We start from the raw sequence: 17,911 nt of genomic DNA on the forward strand, positions 1-17,911 counted from the left end.
TCCCAACGTCCCGGGGGGAAAAGCGATAACACCTCCTCCCCCGTATCTTGAGGGCATAATATCGGCCCTGCGAGGGCCCAGCTGCTCCAAATACCTTCTTAACCCGGCCAAGCGCGTGCCAGATCTGGAGCGCAAAGGCGGGGCGTTCCGACTGCGCGGGCCTTATCAGCTGTGACAGCTGCGTCTAACTCGTGTTGCTCGCGTGTTATCCTTATCGGAGCTTCTCAGCAGCTCAGCGTGCGCCAGGAATGGGCCGGTGGACTTGGCGGTGGGTGCCGGTGAGGAGATCTTGGAGAAGGGCGTGTCTTTCTTTGTCTTTCGTTCGGTTGCGGGAGATAAGAGGGAACGAGCGGACTGGATCGGGTTCTTGGGATGACGTTGTGGTCTCTGCTGAGTCGATGGAATCTATTGCGAGGGCTGTTTTGCTAATTACTTGTACATCTATCTGTGCTCCTATCGTGTGGCATCACCCGGGAAAAAAAAAAGTGAGCCTTCGGCTACCTCCTGGCCTGGGTTGGACGCCTAAACAACGGCGAGGAGTTTCCGATTCTGGGCAAAGCGAGCAAGCAGCAGGAGGAGACTGCCGACGAGAAGACTGACTCCGGAATAAATCGAGAGCGCGAGGTAGCCGTACTTCCCGACGAGCTCGCCGCTGATGGGGACATTCGCCATTGCCCTAGTTCTGTTAGCTCCTGTTGTTCAACGGGGTCAGCAGCGACATACGAGAACGAGGCTGACGCCATGAAAGCGCCGACTGTCAGGCCGATTGTTTGCGGGGTTGCGATCTGGGCGGCGCAGGCTTGCTGAAGTGAGAGAATGGCCTACATGATGTTAGTCTTTGCCTTTTCATTGACGCAGAAACCTTACGCCCGAAGTGAAGCCATAGGCAACGCAGAATACGGCCAAACCTGCAACTGAGGTGGCTTTCGTCCAGCACAGTGCGATCAAGCCAGAGAGGAACGTGAAGATGATGCAGAAGTTGAATCGTCCGTACTTGTCGGCCACGATCCCGGGGAGGATCCGACCGAATAGTGACGCGCCATTGACAATCGACACGGTGTAGAAGGCGAAATCGGCAGAGAAGCCCTGCGACACGGCGTATGAGGTGGTGAAGAAGAAAGGGGAGAACATGCCGAAGTAGACGAAGACGAAGCCCAGGCACGACAGACGGACAGATGGCTTTGCGAGAATGGAGAAGTCGGGTAGGCGTTTCGCTTGCTTCGTCTCTTGGGGCGTGGCGGATTCATTATCAGATACTCTGGCCTTGGGATTCTGAGTCCCTGGTGCAGGTCGACAGCAGAGGCACGTAACCGTGAGGAGAGGGACCATGATGAACGCAACGATCCGCATCGTCCATCCAAATCCCACGCTCTTGTTCTTCAGAAGCCTGTTGATGACAATCGGCCATATCACGCCTCCAAGCGAGGAACCAGCGATGACGATGCCCAGCGCAGCACCTCGCTTCACCTTGAAATATTGCCCAACAAGAGCCACCATCGGCACCACCAGTAGCGACATGGACACTCCCATCAGGACGCCCTGGGCGAGGAGAAACTGCCAGAACTCATGACAAAGGGACGACATCATGATCGAGAGCACGGTTCCGAGAGAGCCTACGGAGAGTATAACCTGGGTCGTTAGCTTGCGCAGTGCATCGTATGTAACCGACGTACTGTTGGGCCGAACAAATCTAGAATCGACCCCGAAGCAACCGACGCAAAGAATATGAAGAAAATGCTGACCCCTCCGAGCCATGCTACAGTCGACTCTGATTCACCCTTGAGCTGGTGCTGCAGATAGTACTCTTGGAAGACTCCGAACGAGTTGATGAAGCCCACAGAGCAGAAAGCCCCCAAAGCCGAGCCAAAGATGACCAGCCATGCTCTTGGTCTATTATTCTGTCAGTCAAAGAAAAAGCTTTCTCGAAGACAGGCAGCAGTTAGAATCAGACTCACGTGTATTCGCTCGGAGGTTTGGAAACGGACGTTTCAGTTGCGTTCGCCATTGTCGGCTGAGGTGTCTTTCTTTCTGGGCGTAGAAGCAGAATCAATTATGAAAATAACCGCCTCCTCAGGGCAGCCCTTATATGCCGTGTCGTGTCAATTATCAAAGTTTGTATACTCAGCGAGGGATCGGAGCGTCCGCGGACACTCCGAAGCAGCTCTCAAACACTCAACATCCGCAGTGTCACCACCATTGTCTCGCTGAGAACTCATTTTGGTCCATCTTGAAACTTCAATTGCTTCAAGCATTTCAATCCTCCTGCCTTCTGGCCCCCTTCCATCAAATTCAAGCTGCTCCCGACGAGGCAGTCCGGAGATACCAAACTCGGAAAGAGCCAGACGTGACTTCACGTCCAACGTCAACCAGCATCACTTTTTGCTCTCAACCATCCGCCATGAAGCGAAAATCTGGCCCGGAGCCACCGGACCTGGCTGGGAAGAGGCATCCCAGGCAGGATCCCGTCTCTTGCGACTCGTGCCGGAAGAAGAAGCTGAAATGCGACCGACAGCTACCGTGCAGCAGCTGCTTGACGCGGCGACTCAAATGCATCTTCAGCGGCGGCCTCGCCCAGACACAACTTGCACACCCCGACGCGCATCCGGAGAGAAAATGGCAGAGCTCATTCAAGGTAAACGAATCTCGGTCTGGAAGCATCGCGAAATCCCAGTCCAACGCTCCAGACCCAGGGTCAGAAAGCAGACAGTCGTTGGTGACAGCAGACTGGCTTGAACACATACATATGGGAGACCGGCTGCCTGCCGCTCTCTCGCCGCAGCTACGAGCTGGGCTCGACGACAGCACTCTCACGATTCCTCAATCAGCAGGCCCGGCACGCATTTTACTTTCCGTCCAACGGAACTCCTGGTCTCCCAGCGAGAACCCAGCCACTATCGATCTGGTTCAGTATCTTCCGACCAAAGCGGATACAATGGACCTTTTTCGGTATTACTGCACCTATATCGACTTTCTATATCACATAATCTTCCCGTCGGTTGTGGAGCGGCAGATTGACGAGATCTACCGGCGTGTTGAAGGAGGCATGTCCGTCGACTACGGCCACCTTGCCCTCCTCTTTGCCATTACTGGAACCGCTCTTTTCGTCCAATTTTCCACCGAGTCATCTGTGCATGCCGCCCGCTGCAGCCAACAGTTCTTATTTCTTACCGGGGCAGCACTCACCCAGGCGAACTACATCACATACCCAACTGTCGAGGGCTTGCAGGCTGCGCTTATCATACTGCATAATGTCTCCACCCTTCACTGCTCCGCATCCGTGAGCGGATTTTTCGTTCTAGCCTCGATTGTCAACCAGGCCAAAGATATGGGTCTTCATCGCCTCGATACACCACACTCTCGCGAGGTTAGGGAAGCTCAATTCGACTCGGTAGAGTTGGAGACTAAGCGGCGTCTCTGGTGGGACATTGCGTCACTCGACTGGTGGGTTATCAACTTCACAGAGAAGACCAACGCTAACGTGCCATATCAGGTTCCTGGGTTTCTTGAGCGGCCCGCAGGAATGGACGTATTTGGTCAATCCTCGTTTCATGCATACCAACAGACCGGCAAACTTCGACGATTCCGCAGTAGGCAGTAGAGCCCAGCAATCCGGGACGGCGCCGACAGAGATGACATACTTTCTCGAACGATTGAGAGTCTCCGATGGGTGTAGATCAATCGTGGACGGCATATCGGCCGAACAACTAAGTGGTGAAGAGGTCGACTACGCGAAGATTCTCGATCTCGATCGCGAACTGCACCAGGCACAAAGCGAAGTCCCTGACTTCTTCCGCCTCGATTCGGCGTGCCGAAAGCGATTCCGCGCTCTCTACCAGGAGCGACCGACCCTGGCCTGGCAACGATGCATCCTGCAGCAGGCGTATTACTCTCGCCTCTGCCGTCTCCATCGTCCATTCTTTATCCGAGGAGCCCGTGATGCGAAATACGCATACTCGCATGTCGTAGGCATGTCCTCCGCGAGGAAAGTGCTCGAAATAAAGCGGATAATGGACGAGGAAGAACCCAGATTCCCACCGTCCACAGCCGTGATCTGGTCAATGATGCACCATGTGTTCATGGCGGCTGTAATGCTTTTGTTGGATGTCTGCTACAACGCAGACGACATCCTTGTCGAGAAGCGGAAAGAGGAAGTTCTAGATGCTTGTCGCATGTTGAGCAAAGCACAGCAGTCGTCTTCCCTAGTGAAGGAGGGGATCGACGCAATGATGTCTGTTCTGCGAGGTCATTACAAGTGTGGGAAGCCAATCGCAAACCGAGTGCCGGAAACCGAAGAACAGGCAGAAGGAATCGCACCGACGTTGCCCCGGGTATCTCAGCACCCAGATCAGGCGCCTATCCAACTCACTAGTGACGCCAGTCAAGATGACAGGGGCCTGGAGGATATCTGGTCCGAGCTCATCGACAACGGGGGGGTTGTCGATTTTGCGGTGGAGGATTGGACCAGCTTGTTCACCGAGCTGACCAGCACCGCGATGCCTGTGAGCTGACATACCGATAATTTTAGAAATTCAGTTCTTCGTCCCGAAATTACCTCCTCCTCAGGGGTGTAAATAAACTGTAGGGTCGGTCGTTCCACAGACAGCCGTTCCAGCAAAGTGGAACGCCGAGCGGAATTATACCGCAGACGGCCTCAGGCGCGCCTTTTGACACGACCCCACACGATCCTTTTTCTTGGTAAATTCACTTGTCTCTGGCTTTGTGATTCCTCTTTCAATTCCCCCTGATCCTTTCTCTCTCTCTCTCTCTCTTTGTTACTGTTATTATAGCGGTTGGGGATATATTCCTTAATTCCTGACTCAGTCGCGATCTCAACGCCCGCGGCGCAAAATCAACGCTCGGAACTCTTCCGAGCCGAAATTTCACCATGGACGGCGACCAATTCAGGACAGCCGCGCACGCCGCAATCGACGATAGTAAGAGACCCCTCTCTCTTAGAATACCCTCCAGCACGCAAATATTGACTCCTATAGTAATCAGCTACTTCGACAACATCCCCAACCAGCGCGTCCTCCCTACAATCCCCCCCGGCTACCTCCGCCCGCAAATCCCCGCCTCCCCCCCGCAAGACCCCGAGCCCTGGTCCCAGATCCAGGCCGACGTCGACGCAAACATCAAACCAGGCCTGACGCAATGGCAGTCGCCCAACTTCATGGCGTTCTTCCCGGCGACGGTCTCGTACCCCAGTATCCTGGGCGAGATGTACTCCGCCGCCTTCAACGCCCCCGCGTTCAATTGGCTGTGTTCCCCCGCCTGCACGGAGCTCGAGACCGTCGTCATGGACTGGATGGCGCAGGCGCTGGGGTTGCCGGACTGTTTTCTGAGTACCTCTGCGAACCGTGGGGGCGGGGTCATCCAGATGAGTGCGAGCGATGCGGTCGCGACGGTGATGATTGCCGCGCGGGAGCGGCACGTCCAGCGGCAGGCGAAGGCGGAGGGATTGAAGGAGGGGACGGCGGAATACGAGGATCGGGTTATGGAGCTGCGGCCGCGCCTCGTCGCGCTGAGCAGTACGCAGACGCATAGCAGTACGGCGAAGGCGGCGCTGCTCGCGGGGACGCGCTACCGGAGCATCGATGTGAGACTGGAGAATGATATGGCGCTTACGGGGGCGGAGCTGCGCGGTAAGCTCGAGGAATTGGAGCGGCAGGGCCTAACGCCGTATTATATCACGCTGTGCTTTGGGTCGACGAACTCGTGCGCGGTGGACCGCTTCGCGGAGATCACGGCCGTGCTGAGCGAGAAGCCGGCGTGGCGAGCGATCTGGGTGCATATTGATGCGGCGTATGCGGGGTCCGCGCTGATAGCGGACGAGTGGCAGTATCTCGCGAGGGAGTTTGCCGAGGGCGTCGACAGCTTCAATATGAACATGCACAAGTGGCTGCTTGTCAATTTCGATGCGAGGTGAGTGAGCCCTCTCTCTTATCCTTCCTTATCTGCTAAGGGCATCGGCTAACACAGGCGGGGACAGCCTCCTCTACGTCCGAAACCGCCACGACCTCACCGACTTCCTCGATATCACGCCCGCCTACCTGCGCAATCCCTTCTCCGAATCCGGCCAGGTAATCGACTACCGCAACTGGTCTATCCCACTTGGGCGCCGCTTCCGCGCGCTGAAGATCTGGTTCGTGATGCGCAGCTACGGACTCAAGGGGTTGAAGGAGTATATCCGGAAGGGCATCGCGCTCGGCGATACATTCTCGGGCCTTGTGCGCAGCCGCGCCGACCTGTTCGAGATCATAACGAAGCCCGCGTTCGGGTTGACGGTTTTCCGGGTGAAGGCGGCGGCGTCGAGCCTGCGCGGGGCCAACGGCGACGGCGACGGCGACGGCGCACTACCGAATGGGTCGACAGTTGCGCAGGTGGATGAAAAGGCTGACGCCGTGACGAAGGAGGTCTACGAGCTTATTAACTCGCGGGGCGAGATTTTCATTACATCCACGGTTATGAGTGGGATCTATGCGATCCGGGTAGTGAGTGCGAATGAGCGCGCGGAGGAGAAGTATGTTCGTCGGGCGTTTGATATCATTGTTGACACTGCGGAGGAGGTTCTCCGGGGGGCGAAGAATTAGATAGATCTGGCTTGGTTCATGTAGATATGGTTAGATTTGTGGGTGGTGTGTGTATATACTTTACAATGTCGAATGTCATTCTCGGCGTCTGTAGAAAGAGATCTCCCATTCAACCAGTTGACAGCGCCGTAAGTCTGATGCACATAGTCCACATTCACTAGAATAGGATAGATAGAACGCCACCCTAATACCAGTCGCCCCTCAGCTTGAATAGCTACAACCGTCAGACTTGTCAGCCCTCTGCTTTCCCCTTCAAATACTGGCTGTAGCCGATAAGCCTACCCTGTGAACCGAAACCAAATACCTCAACTGGACCAACTCCGCCTCAAAAACAACATATTCGCTCGTCGGTGCCGGCCAAGCTCCAGGCCTCGGAATACTCGTCTCCGCCAGGACAGGATGTATATAACCCGCAGACGTCCACTCCTGCACCCGAGCCTGAATCACAGTCCCAGTCCCAATCAAAGAACCACGCAGCGCAACCCTCGATATTTTCCTCCGACCCCCAGCATAGAGATACCCATGGTCACTTTTGGCACCGTCCCCTTGAAACCCGAGGTCGACGTCACAGAGCAGGAGGAATCCACTCCCGGTATCCGAAAGGGAGGTGTATCTCGTGGAGAACTGCGCCGTGTCGGAGAAGTACACGCCGCTTCCGAGGGAGGATCCGTGGTGCTTGACGCCGTGTGGCTTGATGCGCAGGCCCTCGGTGAGGATTCTGGCGAAGTTGAGCGTGTGCGAGCCGTGCCAGAGGAGGCGGCGCGTGCTGGGGGGGTCTCTGTGTCCGTGGTGGGATTGGAATTGGGCTGCCTCGCCTGTGCGGTGGATGCGGAAGATGTTTGTTATCTGGGTTGTTAGAAGGCGTTGTTCGTGAGACGGGGTTTTTTTTGGGGGGGGGTGGGGTTATATATACCTTCAGGAGTCTATTATCAGTCGATGCTTTGAAATAGGCATCGAGGGCCCTGAATTCAAGCGAATCTCGCTGCACTAAGATATGGAACGTTAGTGACAGAACCAAGACAAAGCATTAATCTTGTTCGTACGCGGAGTCATCTCGTCCAGCTTCAGCGCCCTATATTGCAGGTCGAGCGGGTGCATCATGCCGCCCTTCGACGAGGCAACGATCTCATTCGCGAGGGCCGCATTCGCAAGCTCATCGAGAAGCATCAGCTCCCTCTCGACATGCTTCCTGCAGTTAAAGACAGGCGTCTGGTTCCTCCCAAACACATGCGGGATGATGCACAGGTACTTGCTACTTAGGTCCGCGGCTGCAACCTCGAAGGACGTCGAATACCACGAGCCAGCGAGAGACGGCGTCTCAATCAGCTCAGATAGCTTTTCGAGAACGTCATACCCCTCGCGCAAGACCTGCTTTCTCAGCTGTCCGAGCGGCAGCTTCCACGAGTCATACACGGCAAACCCCTTACCCGGCCGCAGCTTCTTGGACGCCGTATTGAGAATCCGAGCGAGGACGACCTGGACAGCGGCAGGGAGCGAGCATTGAGCCGGTCCCGATCCATGGGGAGACGGCTCCCCGGGCCCAATGTACCGATATTTCTTCGGGGGAGGGACGCCCAAGTCCTGGAAGCTCCAGAATGTGCCCGTTCTCTCGCGGAAGCGCCTCTCGAAATCATTGCGGGCTCTACGTAGGGAGGTGGGTGTTCCTCCGATGGATGCTGGCTTTTCCCCGATTCTGCCCCAGAACGCTTCGCTGATGTACTGGGTGCGCGATGGGTTGACGAGCAGCTGCTGGCGGTAGAAGTGGTTGCTTTTTGCTCCGGATGTGCTGCGCACCATGAGTGCGTCCCAGAGCGTTCCTGACGGGTCGACGTACACCGTCCAGCCTTCTGTAAGGAATGTCAATGCTTTGGGGGCAAGAAAACAGGTTAAGATGCTTACCACTCGCCTGACTCGGGTTATATGCCGGGAGTTCGGTGCTTGTCGACGCCGCGTCCGGCGCCTTCCTTTGTCGTTTGCGAGAATGTGTTAGAGCACCCTCAGTTGCCCCTTCAAGCGCACGCTTCGTGTTAACCCTCTTGCTTGATAAGGCCTTCGCATCAGCATGTTCCGTCTCTCTACCCGTTCGTCGATATCCCTCCTCAGAGAGAGGTCGTTTTGCGTCTCTGGAATGCAGCAGCCAATCCAGCGAAACAATCTCACATGTGTAGACATTGTACGCTTTGCGAACTATACATCTCATAAGCACAGCGCATCACGACTACGGAGAGGATACAGAGCCATGGCTCACCCTTGGGGCTCATATTCCGCACCTGGCGGAGTGTCGTTACGAGATGCGTGCATTCGTGGCTGATCGTTCTTGCATATCGTGTGCCTAAGCCCTCGATTATGGATATTATCTCGCCTATGGTCGTCGTGAGTACGGGCGCTCTGAGACTATTGTGTTTATGAAGGGGGGGTTCTCTTGGAGAGCGGAGGACAAACCGTGCTTATATCCCTGGAATGTCCCGCAGATGCTGATGACGATGTTCTTGAATGCGTTGCTTTCCATTGTACCGTCTGCTGTAACAGATTAGCGGCTGTGGCAGAGTCAACGTGTTTGATATGCGTGGAAGAAGAGAATGGCGTCTCAGAACATTGTCCGAGAGGGAAGAGGGAAAGCCCAAGGGCTAAGTGAGTAGGGAACCAGGAGACCTAGAAGGAGAGGGTAGGCGATGCCGAACTATCGTGACCGAGAGGCCGAGTTGTCGGCTGCTCCTCTGCCTTATTCTCAGCTGTACGGGTGAGCGAGGGATAAGTGAGGGCTGGGCGAGGGTGCTTGCTCGTGTCCTTGCGCTGTTTGTCTCCTCTATGCTCTGAGTTTCAGGAATCTGCTCGGCAAGCTGGGGATGGCTCGGTGGAGGTGCTTCGCTGGTGAAGATATGAGGCTGTCTGTCTGTCATCTGCGGGGAACCTGAATAAGAAGCAGAGGATGAAAGAAGGTGTGTTGAAGAATAAACTGGTGTTCATAAGCCTGGCTGCATTGGTTGAGTGAAAGAAAGTGAAGCTAATATAGCAGGTGGAAGGCTACCCCAGTAGATAGTAACAACCAGGTAGGCAGGTAGAGCATACCTGCATCCTCTTCTGTCACCCTATTATGGCAATAAATAGGCTTTAAAACATACTTTGTACAACATTAGTTTGACAATCTCATTCAAATTTTTCTGGACGCAAGTTATTTGCATATACACAAAGCGGACGCGTCCTAAGGCACCAAACAATGCAACCCTATCTCAGAAATGCAGTAACAGCCAGAACGAAGGAACGCTAATAAACACCGCAATCGAACCCAACTTTTGTCATGAGACTTACCTTGCCGTCCATCATCATCCTGATTATATCTTACTCCGCCAATTCCACTTATAATCCAGACAAGCCCACCGCGCAACCACAAACAACAACATCGCCAACACCAACACCCCGCCCAACCACGCAACCACCATGCGCGCGCCGACCTTCTCGAGCATCTCGCCGCCAATGGGGATACATATCAACGTCCTACGCCACCTCGTTAATACATCTCCTCCTAGAAAAGAGTTCACAGGGGACGCACGCAAAACTAACGAGACAGTAGAACGTCCCAAAGCGCATCCCGATCTCCTTCGCCGGCGAGATCTGCCGCACACACACGGGGGCAAGACAGATGAACGAGCCGGAGGTGACCCCGTACAGGGCGCAAAAGACGTACAGCGCCGCGAGCGAGTGGCTGAATGGGTAGAGGATTGCGAAGATCTGCACGACGGCCAGGGAAATGAGGAGGATGAGCACGTTGAGGCGACCGTAGCGGTCTGCGACGCGGCCGGCGATCAGGCGGCCGAGGCAGTTTGTTCTAAAAGCTTCGGTTACGATTGGTTATGAGACTTTGTTTGAGAGGGTGGCGTACACGTTCAGCACGACGAGGAGGTTCACGCTGGAGGTGCCGGTGAATCCCTGTCCTACGACGTACGTCGGGAGGAGGCCGATGAGGGCGAAGACGACGAGTTCGAGGCCTATCACGCGTCAGCCGGTCGTTTCATCTCTAACGAGAAGACATACAGAATGTGGCAGCAGAAATGCACGTAAACCTCGCATCCTTGAAACAGCGAATATCAAACGCGGCCTTCAGCCGTCCCTCCCGCGGAAGCCTCGCCTTGACCAGGAACGACGCGCCGCCACACAGCGTCAGAATCACCAGCGCCGCAATGCGCATCCCCCACTTGAACCCGACGCGCGCCCAGCTCTCGCGCAGAATATACGGGAACACGACGCCACCGAGCCCCGCGCCGGCCATGGCCGTCCCAATCGCCATCCCGGCCCTCGCCTGGAACCAGTGCGGGATGCAGGACATGCCGACGTTGCAGATGAGGGCTGCGCCGACCCCGGCCAACAACCCGAAGCAGAGGATGAAGTGCCAGTAGTGGGTGCATTCTGCGGTGAGGAGGATGCTCAGCGAGTAGAGGGCTGAGCCGACGGTGACGAGCTCCTTGGGTCCGTATGCGTCGAAGAGCGGGCCGACGAAGACGCCCAGACCTAGCGCTGTGAAGACAAAGACGCCGGAGATCCAGCCGACGTCGCGGCTGGAGTAGGCAGATAGCTGGTGGGTTTCGAGGTAGGACTGCAGCACCCCGACGGAGTTCATGAGGCCGTAGGAGGCCATCAGCAGGAAGAAGGAGCCGAGGACGACGAGCCAGGATCGCGTGCCGCCGTCGGGGAATTCATCCTCTGCTAGGGGGGTGTTGAGTTCAGAGGCGAATGGCTCGTGGAGGGCGATAGGCCGGTCTCGATTGATGGTGGATGACTCGGCGAGCTCGTAGCCCGAGGACTCAGAGGCAAAGGCTTGATGGGCCTTGCATGTCTCCATCGTCATGGTTCACCTGGTCTGCGAAACTGGTCGAAGGATATGGTCGCGACGGCTTTAAGAGACAGAGACAAGTGAGTCACGCATGAGTTGGAGTCGCGGGGCTTGCATAGAAGTTGAAGACTCGGGCCAGCATCCGATCGGAAGGGATTCTTTTCCAATTCAAGGTTAAAGAGATGCCACCTGGGCAGGCCTGGCCAGACCGGAGCACTCGTATTTCCCGCATGATGGTGTTCGGGAGCCCTTTTGTTAAGTGATTTACCTCAGACCCACGAGAACAGAAACGAGACAAGGCGAGACATGCGCAGACGATTGCATCTTGATTCGACGTTGGATTGACTCATCCGGATGCAGAATAAGCTCAAATACGAGGTCTGACGCAAGCGTCACCTCCCCTGACCCGTCGACGTCAACTCAAATACCACGCATCCGGCACCCCGCACTCACCACAATCACAACCAACCCGCAAACAAAACAGAGGACTGAAAGAAGCAGCATGCCCCAGAAACACATCGCCGTCGCCGGCGGCTCCGGCACAATCGGCTCCTCCATCATCCGCGCCCTCTGCGCCAAACACAAGCTATACAAGCCCATCGTCCTCTCGCGCGCAACGCCAACAAACCCCCCAGGAACATTGAAAACAACCACAGCCCTCGTAACCACAGAATCTGGAGACGTGGAAGTCCCCCTCGAAACCCGCTACGTCGACTACACCTCCGCAGACTCCCTCCACAGTGCACTTGTCGGCGTCGAAGCCGTAATCTCGGCCCTGCTCATCCCCGGCCCCGAAATCGTCCCGTACCAGCTCAATCTCCTCGACGCGTCGATCCGGGCTGGCGTGCGACGCTTCGCGCCCTCGGAGTTTGCGCTCCCGCAGGCCGTGCACGGGGACGTCGACGTCGACGGCGGCAAGATCGTGGTCTGGGACGCTTGTAGGGCGGCCGTCGCGGACGGGAAGATCGACGCCGCGGCCTTCCCGTGCGGGATGTTTATGAATTATCTCGGGATTGGGGCCCCAGAAGACAGGAGGGAGGAGGCGCTTGCGGGGTTCAGGGAGGGGCCGATGATCTTCCACCTTGATGAGCAGCCGCAGGCTGGGGCCGGGGAGTGGGTTGAGATTCCGCTTACGGCGGACGGGGGATATCCCGATCTGACGATGACGGATATTCGTGATGTTGGGCGGTTTGTTGTTGCGGCGTTGGGGCTTGAGGAGCCCTGGGGAGGACGGGAGATGGGGATGGTTGGGGAGACGAGGAATCTCGGGGAGATTGTGCGGATTATTGAGGGTGTTCTGGGGAGGGCGGTTGAGGTTCGCGCGGTCGAGAGGGAGACGCTGCAGAGGAGACTGGACGGCGTGGCAGCCGGGGATATCCTTGCGCAGATTGATATCCAGTATACCATGGTCTGTGGACAGGGGGGGTCGGTTGTCCAGCCGGTGCTGAATGGCCTCTGTCCGGATGTCAAGCCGACCACGATCCAGGGGTTTATGGAGAAGTACTGGGGATAATAAGTTATCGGCTGGATGGATCTATATGTATCTAGATGTATTAAAATGTGCAGTACTACTGCGACTCCAGAATCCCAGGAACAGTCTGCCGGTCCTCTGGCCAGGACAACAAGACAGCCTCCTCGCCCTCCAGATCAAACGAAATAACCACAGAGCGCTCATTGTTCAGCGCAAGCTCGTAGTGCCCCGGATACAGCACCCGATTCCCCAGCTCGTCCGTCCGCGCGACGCTGTCAATTGTCACCGGCACCGTCAGCGTCTGCGAATCCCCCGGCTCGATCCCCCCAAGCCTGTCGAACCCAACGAGCCACTTGTTCGGGTGCGGCGCCGGCCCAGCCTCGGTGTTGACGTACACAATAGCCGTGTAGTCCGAGACCCTGTCGCCGGTGTTCTCGATGGCCACAGTAAACTCGACGAGCGTCTGCTGCTCGACGCGGTCGTATCCGTCGTGCGGAGCGGTCAGAAGCTCCTGGATATCGAATGTGCCTGCATCCTCCATCCCAGAGGTTTCCTTGAACGTAGTGTAGAACAGCCCATGGCCGAACTCATAGACCGGCTCGCCAGTGTACCACATGTACGTCTGGCCGGGGTTCTTCCCGTTCGGGCGCAGATTCATGTCAATCGCCGGGAACTGGTCCGCGTACTCGGCCGGGTACTGCGTCGTGACGAGTCTGGCGGCGGGGGCGCGCTTGCCCGTGATGATATCGAACAGCGCATCACCACCGGACTGACCGGGGTATCCGCCCCAGATCAGCGAGTTGACGTTCTTGTTCGCCTTTAGTGACGACGAGTCGATCTGCCCGCCGCCCATCTGCAGGACGACCAGGGGCTTGTTGAGCTTGCTCAGCTGGTCGATCAGCTTGAGCTGGTTGCCCGGCCAGGCGATGCTCTGGCGGTCCATGGCCTCGGCCTCGATGGTGTTGTCGATTCCGCCGGCGAAGATGATTGCGTCGGCGCGGTGAGCGGCCTTGAGGGCGTCCTTGAAGCCGGCCTCGGACGTAGAGTCGATCTCCGTCCCGCGCGCGTAGTGCACTTTGAGATTTGACTTCCTGAACGCATCCAGCGGGCTGACGAGGTACGGCGCAGGGCCGAAGTAGTTCCCCTGCAGCTGCTCGGTGACGTTTGCCCAGGGCCCGATGACGGCGACGCTGCGGATTTCCGGGGAGAGAGGGAGGGTGTCGTCGTTCTTGAGGAGGACGATGCCCTCGACTGCGGCTTCGTAGGCGATGTTCCACGCGTCCGTCTCGATGACATCGTCCCAGGTGATGTCGCGGTAGGGGGCGTCGGGTCCATCGAAGTAGCCCGCCTGCACGAGGTTCGAATAGAGGCGAATAATGCCGCGCTCGATCTCCGACCGGCTGATCAGGCTGTCGTCAAATGTATCCTCCAGGCGGAACTGGTACGACGTCCCGCAGTCGATGTCCGTGCCCGCGAGAATCGACGCCGCCGACGCCGCATACTCGTCGTCCACATACCCGTGCGGATTCCACACGTTGTACACGGCGCCACAGTCGCCAGAGACGTAGCCGTCCTCGGCGAACTCAAAGGTATCGCGCAGCAGGGTCTGCAGGAAGAACGAGTTGGCGCAGCTGGGGACGCCGTTGACGGCGTTGTACGAGCACATCACGCTGCGGACGTGGGCGTCGCGCGCGGCGGCGACAAACGGCGGCATGTAGTACTCCGACAGCTCCTGCTGGGTGACCTGCATGTCGTTTCCGAGGCGGGAGTGGTTGTTCCAGTTCTCGATGTCGTAGCCCGCGTAGTGCTTGGCCGTGGCGATGATCTTGAGATGCTCTGGGTCGACGCCGCCCTGGAGGGCTGTGATGTACTCGAAGGCGTAGACGGCGGAGAGGTATGCGTCCTCACCTGGGGTCTCCTGGCCACGGCCCCAGACGGGGTGGCGGAAGGTGTTGATGTTCGGTGAGTAGACGTCGACGCCACCATAGCCGGCGTTGCTAAAGGCGCGCAGCTGCGTCGAGACGATGGACCCGATCTGGTTGATCAGGGTGCGGTTGAGGGCGGCCATCGTTGTAATGGGCATCGGGAAGGAGGTCGCCCAGCTGAAGTCGCCGGAGTCGACGAAATTCGCACGACCGACGCCGTGCAGGGCCTCGCCCCAGACCTGGTAGTTGGGCAGGCCGAGTCGGGGCACGCCCAGGCCGGTGTTGCCGGTGTTGTTGACGAGCTCCTCGAGGGTGAAGAGCGAGACGAGGGCTGCGGCGCGGTCGTGCGGGTCTGCACTGCGGTCGCAGACCAGCGACCTGCTTAGGGGGCTGCTCGTGCAGTCGGGGAAGGATGCATTGAGGTGCTGCAGACACAGGGGGAAGAGGTCTGGGTTTGCTTCGACGGTGTAGTCCTCGTAGCTCTGGTTGTTCTGCGCGAGGGTCGGCTCAATGCCCGCGAGGGCAAGGGCTGCCAGGACGGCGAGAGAACGCATCGTGTCGTCGTTGAGCTTGAGCTTGAGCTTGACCTTGGGGAGGCAGCCTGATCTTCGTCTTTTATTCTTTTCTTCTCCAGCATCTCCGCATCGATCGACAGAGACTCTTTAGCCTGAATCCCGGCCAGCTCCAGTCAGCTCCTGGGCAGCTCGAGGTCAGCGAACGACGAGCTCTTTGGCCTCAACCACGGAAATAACGATCATCCCAGCACTGGAGCTCCCCGGAAATGAGCAAGCGGAGCCTCACGAAGCACCGAAGCGAGCAGGATCGACTGCGTTTCAGCCTGAATCCCGGCAATTGTTCCTCCGGCGATCGTTTCTCCATCAATCATGCCGCATACCCGAGAGTCGGGGGATGTCCGAAGAGATGGGACGAACTATGAAGATGCTTACACTGGATACAGTTCGACAGAAAGAACTTGGCAGATGCCTCTATCTTGAGTACGCTCATGCTTATTCTGGTTGGTGGATGTCTCCATCCCATCTCTAGCTCTGCCGCACAAACCGCTCCGTGTGCCCCTTGAACAGCGTCGCGCTATCCAGAATCTCACCCGACACCGAGTCCACAAAGTCAACCTGCAGATTATTCTCATCCAGCACCCGGATCGTCGAGTACGAGTAACTCTCATCATCCGCAAACGCCGTAAACTCCGGCTGCTCCTCCCCAAGCGACGAAAGACCCTCGATATTACCCGCCGCCCCAGACACAATGTACATCGGCGCCTTGGGATCCTCCATTCCCTTGGGGTCCGGGGTGCCGTCATACACCGGCAAGAACCGCTGCGCATTATGCACGTGGCCGAACACGCCCAGGTCCACGCCGTACTTGTAGAACAGCGGCTCAAACGCCTCCTGGCAGGGTCCGCACGTCTTTCCGGCCGTGTACCAGGGCCTGTGACCCGCGACGATAACCCACGGCGTGACGGCGCGGTCGACGCTTGCCAGGTCCGCTTCCAGGAACTGCAGCTGCTGGTTCTGCGTGCCGAAGGGCCCGCCGTTCAGGCCGGCCGAGCCGCCCTGCCCGCTGGGGGCGTCGTCAAAGTCCGTCTCTGTGTTAATCATCACGACGTGCGCGAGGCCGTACTCGAAGGAGTACCAGAACGGCGGCGCGGCGAGGTTGCGGGCTTGGTTCGCGAGGATCTGCGCGGTGTAGTTGGCCGAGACGGAGGGGAAGGCTGTCGGCATGGTCTGGCCGAAGCGGTGCATGAAGTCTGTGAAGTTCTTCTGGCCGTCTGGGCACAGGCCTGTCGTGAAGGGGATCTCCTGGCAGGCGGCTTCGTGGTTCCCCGGGCTTGCCATGTAGGGTTTCCGTCCGGCGATCGGGGCGAGCTGCGTGTAGAAGTTCTCCAGGATGGCCTGGTAGGCGTTTTCGCCGTCGAGGAGGTTGTCCAGCGTGAGGAACCAGTCGTCGGCGTAGGCGAAGTCACCAGGGTGGATGACGAACTCGTAGTCGTCGACTGTGTTCGCAAGACGGCCGATCGTGGTGTGGTTCAGGGCTGGGTTGATCGAGGGGATCGTGTCCTTCTTGGTCTTGTCGCCTGCGATGGTGAAGCCGTCCTCGCCGTAGACGCCCAGGTCGATGACTGCGTTGAAGCTGAAGGGCGTCTTGTCGCCTGGCGTGCGCGGGCTCAGGAAGTGGTCCACTGTCGAGTTCGTCGAGACGATCTTGTAGTAGTACGTCAATCCGGGGGTCAGATCGGTCAGGACAACCACATTCTCGTACGTCCGAGAGGTCGGATACGTCGTCGGCTTGACCAATGCGCAGGAACGCTTGCTGAGGCTGTCGCTCGACGTGCCATACTGCACGCAGGACTGGTTCAACTGCGTGTACGTGTTCCATCCAATCGACACAGCTAAATCGTCAGCACCCACTCATCACTCATCACTCTCCCAAGGGCCTTACAATTCGGCCCGTAAATCGCCAGACGCTGCTGGAACGGCGTGGTCAAGTCATCCGGGATCGCCGGCAGATTCGCCTTCGCGAGCACACAGGCCGCAAGCAACGGCGCAGCCTTCAACAGAGCCAGCATCTTCATGGCTTCAAACGTTTGGCAACAGTCGCAATCGCGCCTGAAGACAGCCGGCGGACGCGATCGTATTTAATGGCTCTGGCGATGTAACTTCGCTTCATGTGAAGAACACCGCAACGGCCCAATCAACGGCGTGATATTCAGGCACGCCGACCCCCTTTTGATCAGCATCCGCATGGGTCCCCGTCTCCAACCTCGGAATCGTCGTGTTGGCCAGGTTAGCGCCGCTTAGCGTCCACATGCCTGGCTTGTCGCTTGTCAGTGGTCTTGCTGCGATGCCAGCCGAGTTGAGTTGTGTCGAAAATCCTCCTCTTTCTCCGAAAGCAACCGCTGTTCCGATCCGCTGATGTTGAGCACGGGAATAATTGTATCCTGCCCAGGTGGGCCAATATCTTTCTGGAACTTGATACGACCCAGAGGTCTCCAAGCCCTCTGGATGCCATCCATCAAAATTTCTAGAAACGATGAGAATGATGAACGCACAGACTGAATGGATGTTCTTTTCTCCAAGAA

The 17,911-nt window shown here is 57.4% G+C and overlaps 7 protein-coding genes across 7 annotated transcripts; 3 read left to right on the plus strand and 4 right to left on the minus strand.

The window, feature by feature from the left end:
- Positions 1-522: 522 nt before the first annotated feature.
- Positions 523-2,005, minus strand: BJX67DRAFT_370078 (MCT family MFS transporter; the record flags this gene model as incomplete). Its single annotated transcript, XM_071030872.1, has 5 exons — positions 523-676; positions 724-821; positions 868-1,629; positions 1,674-1,890; positions 1,956-2,005. 5 exons carry the CDS (start codon positions 2,003-2,005, stop codon positions 523-525), a joined length of 1,281 nt encoding a protein of 426 aa, XP_070889539.1.
- Positions 2,006-2,398: 393 nt separating this feature from the next.
- BJX67DRAFT_377916 (Zn(II)2Cys6 transcription factor) lies at positions 2,399-4,508 on the plus strand (the record flags this gene model as incomplete). Its single annotated transcript, XM_071032231.1, has 2 exons — positions 2,399-3,441; positions 3,491-4,508. The coding sequence occupies 2 exons, from the start codon at positions 2,399-2,401 to the stop codon at positions 4,506-4,508; spliced, it is 2,061 nt and encodes a 686-aa protein (XP_070889540.1).
- A 75-nt stretch (positions 4,509-4,583) lies between these two features.
- BJX67DRAFT_344104 (putative aromatic-L-amino-acid decarboxylase) lies at positions 4,584-6,732 on the plus strand. Its single transcript, XM_071028217.1, has 3 exons — positions 4,584-4,934; positions 4,992-5,922; positions 5,990-6,732. The coding sequence occupies exons 1-3, from the start codon at positions 4,886-4,888 to the stop codon at positions 6,588-6,590; spliced, it is 1,581 nt and encodes a 526-aa protein (XP_070889541.1). The 5' UTR covers positions 4,584-4,885; the 3' UTR covers positions 6,591-6,732.
- Positions 6,733-9,797: 3,065 nt separating this feature from the next.
- On the minus strand, positions 9,798-11,677 carry BJX67DRAFT_390428 (major facilitator superfamily domain-containing protein). The gene is made up of 4 exons (XM_071034636.1): positions 10,623-11,677; positions 10,471-10,576; positions 10,141-10,416; positions 9,798-10,085 (listed from the first exon to the last, which is right to left on the minus strand). Exons 1-4 carry the CDS (start codon positions 11,431-11,433, stop codon positions 9,923-9,925), a joined length of 1,356 nt encoding a protein of 451 aa, XP_070889542.1. The 5' UTR covers positions 11,434-11,677; the 3' UTR covers positions 9,798-9,922.
- Positions 11,678-11,920: 243 nt separating this feature from the next.
- BJX67DRAFT_377919 (uncharacterized protein) lies at positions 11,921-12,931 on the plus strand (the record flags this gene model as incomplete). Its single annotated transcript, XM_071032232.1, has 1 exon — positions 11,921-12,931. One exon carries the CDS (start codon positions 11,921-11,923, stop codon positions 12,929-12,931), a length of 1,011 nt encoding a protein of 336 aa, XP_070889543.1.
- A 28-nt stretch (positions 12,932-12,959) lies between these two features.
- Positions 12,960-15,691, minus strand: xlnD (beta-xylosidase XylA). The gene has a single exon (XM_071034637.1). It carries the CDS (start codon positions 15,366-15,368, stop codon positions 12,987-12,989), a length of 2,382 nt encoding a protein of 793 aa, XP_070889544.1. The 5' UTR covers positions 15,369-15,691; the 3' UTR covers positions 12,960-12,986.
- A 108-nt stretch (positions 15,692-15,799) lies between these two features.
- BJX67DRAFT_242476 (purple acid phosphatase family protein) lies at positions 15,800-17,682 on the minus strand. Its single transcript, XM_071026118.1, has 2 exons — positions 17,272-17,682; positions 15,800-17,221 (listed from the first exon to the last, which is right to left on the minus strand). Exons 1-2 carry the CDS (start codon positions 17,402-17,404, stop codon positions 15,855-15,857), a joined length of 1,500 nt encoding a protein of 499 aa, XP_070889545.1. The 5' UTR covers positions 17,405-17,682; the 3' UTR covers positions 15,800-15,854.
- Between the last annotated feature and the right edge of the window lie 229 nt (positions 17,683-17,911).

This window comes from Aspergillus lucknowensis, assembly GCF_044049455.1.
Source record: "Aspergillus lucknowensis strain CBS 449.75 chromosome Unknown BJX67scaffold_5, whole genome shotgun sequence".
Classification (NCBI taxonomy): domain Eukaryota; kingdom Fungi; phylum Ascomycota; class Eurotiomycetes; order Eurotiales; family Aspergillaceae; genus Aspergillus; species Aspergillus lucknowensis.